The sequence below is a fragment of the Neomonachus schauinslandi genome, chromosome 14, assembly GCF_002201575.2.
Source record: "Neomonachus schauinslandi chromosome 14, ASM220157v2, whole genome shotgun sequence".
NCBI classification, from domain to species: domain Eukaryota; kingdom Metazoa; phylum Chordata; class Mammalia; order Carnivora; family Phocidae; genus Neomonachus; species Neomonachus schauinslandi.
In genome coordinates, this window is record NC_058416.1 from 51,146,741 (window position 1) to 51,152,946 (window position 6,206).

The 6,206-nt window shown below is 39.8% G+C and overlaps 1 protein-coding gene across 1 annotated transcript; it reads left to right on the plus strand.

The window, feature by feature from the left end:
- The first annotated feature begins 1,961 nt into the window (after nucleotides 1-1,961).
- LOC110576997 (ubiquitin-conjugating enzyme E2 N-like) lies at nucleotides 1,962-2,342 on the plus strand. The gene has a single exon (XM_021686231.1). It carries the CDS (start codon nucleotides 1,962-1,964, stop codon nucleotides 2,340-2,342), a length of 381 nt encoding a protein of 126 aa, XP_021541906.1.
- The last annotated feature ends 3,864 nt before the right edge of the window (nucleotides 2,343-6,206 follow it).

The following is a 6,206-nucleotide window of genomic DNA, read 5'->3' on the forward strand; positions in this document are numbered from 1 at the left end:
AGTTTCATTCTTCTGCATGTGGCTGTCCAATTTTCCCAGCACCATTTATTGAAGAGACTGTCGTTTTTCCATTGCATGTTTTTTCCTGCTTTGTCAAAGATTATTTGACCATAGAGTTGAGGGTCCATATGTGGGTTCTCTATTCTGTTCCATTGGTCTGTATGTCTGTTTTTGTGCCAGTACCATGCTGTCTTGGTGATCACAGCTTTGTAATAGGGCTTGAAATCGGGCAACGTGATGCCCCCAGCTTTGTTTTTCTTTTTCAACATTTCCTTGGCGATTCGGGGTCTTTTCTGATTCCATACAAATTTTAGGATTGTTTGTTCCAGCACTTTGAAAAATGTCATTGGGATTTTGATCGGGATGGCATTGAAGGTATAGATTGCTCTGGGTAGCATAGACATTTTAACAATGTTTATTCTTCCGATCCATGAGCATGGAATATTTTTCCATCTTTTTGTGTCTTCTTCAATTTCTTTCATGAGTATTTTGTCAGTCCTAGAGTATAGATCCTTTACCTCTTTGGTTAGGTTTATTCCGAGGTATCTTATGGTTTTTGGTGCTATTGTAAATGGAATCATTTCTCTAATAAACAGGTTTAAATATAATAGAGATTTGGGAGTGCATGTATGGATACTATTCTCAACATAGTCTAAGGAAAAGAGACCCAGGCAGAACATGAGCAATTAGAGAGAATGTGAAATCAAATAAAGACCAGAATGTGATGTTGTCTGTGAGGCTGACAAAATTACAATCTGGGCTTAAAACTAGAATTGGTCATCCCTTCTTAGAAGCAATCTCAAGAGACAATCAATTGAAAGATCCCTCACCTTTGTAATAGGCTCTGTTGGGATGAGTGGGAATCTGTCCCTGTCTCCAGGGGTAATTGAATCCCAAGTGCAAAGAACAGTATTGTCAAAGCACTGTTGGTATCAAAAAGGAAGGAGCGTCAGTCATTGCCACTTTGTTTACAAAGTGCTTCAACTAAGACCCAATGTCCAATAACATAAAAATTGCTAAAACTTTTGTGAAGATAATATTACCATGAGGAAGTAAGGAGAGGACATTGTAGAGCTACATGCTAGAAATAGAGTAGTGGTCAAGTTGTTCCAGGAGCTTTCTGAATGAGATGGTCCTTGTTTTCCCTTCCTTTTTCTTTCCTTTGCTTTATTCCTCCTCTCCTCTTCTCTCTTGTCCCTTATTTTCTTTCCCTTTTTACCCCTTTTAGGTCTTCCTTATGTGCCAGGAATATCTCTGGAGTGACCAGGAGAAAATCCATAGGTTGCTCCCTAAAGGAAAGAATTCCTTGACAATGTCTAACTCCTTCTGCTGTGATTGTTTATTCTCTAAACACTGCTGACCTGATATTTGTTCTTCCAGCTGAGACTTCCACTATGCAGACTTCCTCTGCATTTTCAGAATATCTTCTGAAACCTCTGTCTTTCTATTTACAAATCTGAATTATGATTACAGTATACAAGTGTCCCACTAAGTAGATTTTTAATGCCTTTAAAACAGGGATTACATTCCTTCATATTGTATTCTCAATAGTGTTAGGTACATTATATGTACTTAGAAATTATAATTGATCTGAACTTGGATAAATAAAATAACTAAAAGAGAGAATTTTGTGAAAACAGTTCATCCAGATTCTTAGACCAGTAATATTTGCCCACAATCAGTTGTCAATCACTTAGTGCATGCCTGATAATGGTTTACTGGGTGGATATACCAGTGTTTTTTAGAGTCTCAGGCTACTGAATAAGGAGATGACCTCCTAGAGTGTTAGCAGCCTTAAGAGTAACCTAATTCAGGTCAAAAGTAAATTCCACAGAACAAGACTGGTTGAAAAGCAAGATGGCAATGAAAGGGTATATATATCTATCTATCTATCTATATATATAGTTTAAAACCATGAATTAGGGAGTCGAGACCAGAGGCCAAACTCGGTATCTGACAAGATGGCCGGGCTGCCCCGCAGGATTATCAGGGAAACCCAGCGTTTGCTGACAGAACCAGTTCCTGGCATTAAAGCAGAACCAGATGAGAACAACACCCGTTATTTTCATGTGGTCATTGCTGGCCCCCAGGATTCTCCCTTTGAGGGAGGGACTTTTAAGCTTGAACTATTCCTACCAGAAGAATACCTGATGGCAGCCCCTAAAGTATATTTCATGACCAAAATTTATCATCCTAATATAGACAAGTTGGGAAGAATATGTTTAGATATTTTGAAAGATAAGTGGTCCCCAGCACTGCAGATCTGCATAGTTCTGCTATCGATCCAGGCTTTGTTAAGTGCTCCCAATCCAGATGATACATTAGCAAATGATGACGAATGAAGCCCAAGCCATAGAAACAGCTAGAGCATGGACTAGGTTATATGCCATGAATAATATTTAAAATCGATCTGATCATCAAGTGTGCATCACTTTTCCTGTTCTGCCAAGACCTCTTCCTTTTTTGTTTGCATTTAATGGACACAGTCTTAGAAACATTACAGAATAAAAGCCCAGACATCTTCAGTCCTTTGGTGATTAAATGCACATTAGTAAATCTATGTCTTGTCCTGATTCACTGTCGTAAAGCATGAGCAGAGGCTAGAAGTACCATCTGGATTTTTGTGAAACATTTAAAAGCAGTGGCCCTTCTCTGCTTTTATTCATTTCCCCCATCATGGTTTGAGTATAAAGCACTGTGAATGAAGGTAGTTGTCAGGGTTAGCTGCAGGGGTGTGGGTGTTTTTCTTTATTACATTTTTTGAGGGGGAGAGGTAGTTTTATTTTAATTTTATGGGCTCCTTTCCCCCTTTTTATGGTGATCTAATTGCATTGGTTAAAAGCAGCTAACCAGTTCTTTAGAATATGCTCTCTAGCCAAGTCTAAATTTATTTAGATGCTGTAGATGGACAAGCTTGATTGTTTGAACCAAAATGGGAACATTAAACAAACATCACAGCCCTCACTAATAACATTGTGACTTTGCTGTCAAGCGTACAATCCTTCCTTCAAGGAAAAGCTTGTGACCATTTTGTATGGCTTGTCTGGAAACTTCTGTAAATCTTATGTTTTAGTAAAATATTTTTTGTTATCCTAAAATAAATAAATAAATAAATAAATAAATAAATAAATAAATAAATAAATAAATAAATAAAACCATGAATTATTCTACTCCGGGTTATTTAAATCCTCATTTGAGTGTATCTGCCTCTACGTTAGGACCTCATAACTAAACAAGATGTGGCCTAACCAGAAATCTAGAGGAAATCAACTGAGTCAATTTAATGCAATAAATATTTATTGGTTATCTATTATGTACAAGGAATATAGGTGAATGATTGAAAGACTAAGAATAAGGGAAAAGATAAAGAAACCTGGGTCACTTTACATGAAGCCAAATTGACCTCAGGGTTTGGGAACTGAGGTAACAGATTTCAGGTCCCTGACAAAATGTCATTTGTAAAACAAAACATGCACATTTCCACCAAGACAAGTAAAAAGGATATAAACGCAATGAGCATTTTTAGCAGGAAGGGTTTTAGCTTAGAATCAACCTTCCAAGAGTGCTTTACCAAATAGGGCTAGGATGGCTATTTCTTGGGAGATGCTTTTAAGGTTAAGGTAACTTCTTAGTTTCAATTTTTTTAATAAGTAAAAAGGTAAGATCCCTAGAGCTCCCTTCTGGCTATGTAGTTCCAGGATATTTTAGTTCCTTTTTATGCCTCTCCTCTAGTGACCTTAATTCCTTTTATCAATTTAAAGTTTAAACCATTTACAAGGAAAATGTATTTATTTACGAGGATGAGAAATTGCAAACTTTTCCAGGCAAATTTGTTTTAGAGAAAATTCCCTATTTTAAGTAACCTCATGAGTTTCTTAAGGGTAGACACAACCATTAAAAGATGCAGTTAACACGGGGTTTAACTTTGAAGGGGATGATATGAAATGCAAAACAGACCTCCCTTTTATAGTGTGTACAAGCATTGTCTTTCTTTAAAAAGAGACGATGGAGATGATGCATAAGCTTCAGAAGCAAAAATAGTTCAAATAAACTTCTCAAGTGTGACCAATGAACTCTGATTAAAACCTCTGACCAATTTTATACTTAGATATGCATTAGAGCATCTTAAACAGCCAAAACTGAGAATGGCTGTCAATGGCATGGCTTTGGTTCTTTCCCATTTCTGTTGAGGGTTTCTATTGCATTTGATATTCTCTGATGCAACCAATGTCCAGCTGCTTCTGGAAAATTTGCACATGCCATGCCAGCTAAATTTACATTCACAGACTCTTTCCTACCTCTGCCACACATGCTTCTGATGATGCCCCAAACCACACTGCACTCATGCTGTGTCTGATGATATTATGTACTTATCAATAGCTGTATTTGCAAGTTGTGGCCACCTAGTCTGTGGAGTGGACAAAGTAGCTCCCAGAGCAGTAGAAAGAGGAAAATTTGAGGAACCATTGCTATTTTCCATCAAGCAAGTTCAATAAACACAAGACAAGGCCATTCAATTGAATTTGAAAACTTTCCATGTAATATATTAGGTCCAAATTGTTAATTTTATCATAGTTCTATAATTTACACAGGTTTTTCCACATATTTCCAATATAATATATATAATTCAATATATTATATATATAATATATAATAAGTATAAATATATAATATGTATAAATATATAATATAGTCTAGTAATCCTCAAACAACCCAGTAAGTAAAATGGAGCAGGGTATCATTGCATTAAAACTTCTGGTCTTGGGGGGCGGAGCAAGATGGCGGAGGAGTAGGAGACCTGGATTTCGTCTCCTCTCAGGAATTCAGCTGGATAGGGATCAAACCATTCTGAACACCTACAAACTCAACAGGAGATCGAAGAAAAGAAGAGCAACAACTCTCTCATCAGAAAAGCGACCACTTTCTGGAAGGTAGGACGTGCGGAGAAGTGAATCCGAGGCGATATTCGGGAGGATAGACGGCGGGGGAGGGGCCTCTGTCGGCCGCTTCTGGCAAGTGATAGAACCACGGAGCACAAAATCGGAACTTTTAAAAGTCTGCTCCGCCGAGGGACATCACTCTGGTGGCTAAGCGGGGGGTGGAACCCTCATGGGACAGTGTGGTCTCAGGACCCTTGGGGTCACAGAAAGACCGGGGGTGCCTGAGTGCGGCAGAGCTCCCAGGTAACGGAGCAGGGAAGCCGGCTACAGAGGCGGAGCCCAGGTGCGGGCTCTCAGCTCGGGGTTGCCATAAACCGTGATCCGCGGCACAGTCGGGCCCCTGCTCCTCCAGCAGGGACCCAACAAGCGGCAGATCCGGGGAGACTCACCTTCCTCCCCCGGGAGGAGCCGCGCGGGAGTGCACCGCAGGGATCTGCTGGGTTTGGAGACTCCACCCGGGGTCAGGTGCCAGAGATAGAGATGCGCGGTCACAGGATGGGTGAGCACGGAGTGCGGCCGGAGACCGGGGTGACGGGAGTGACTGACGGCTTTTCTCTGGGGGCTCACTGAAAAGCGGGGCCCCGAGTTCTCGGCTCCTCTGGGGCGGAGATTGGGAGGCCGCCATTTTCACTCTCCGCCTCCAAAGCTGTACGGAAAGCTTGCAGGGAACAAAAGTCCCGGAGAGCAAACCCGAGCAGATTACTTAGCCGGGAGGGGGCAAGGGCGGGGCAATTCCGCCTCCGGCAAAGACATTTGGAAACCACGGCAACATGCCCCTCCCCAGAAGATCAGCGAGAACAGCCAGCCAAGACCAAGTTTACCGATCAATGAGAACGGCAGAACTCCAGCGCTAGGGGACTACTGCACATAGAATTCATGGCTTTTTTACCATGATTCTTTAGTCTTTCAAAGTTAATGTTTTTTTAACTGTCTTTTTTTCTTTTTTTTTCTTTTTGAATTTTTCTTTTTCCCTTTTTCAACCAACATCTTATCAATCCCTTTTTTTAAAAAAAACATTTTTATTTTTCATTTTTAGACTCATATTCTATCCCTTCATAGTAGTTACCTGTATTTTTGGCTTATATATATAAGTTGTTCTCTCTTTAAAATTTTGAGATAGTTTCTTCTAACAGATTAAAATATACCCTAAATCTCTAGTATATGGTGTTTTCTATTCCCCTGCCTGATCACATCCTCTCCCTTTTTTCTTCTTTTTTTAAATCCTCTTCTTTCTTTTTTCAAACAACTTCTTATCAATTCCTTTTA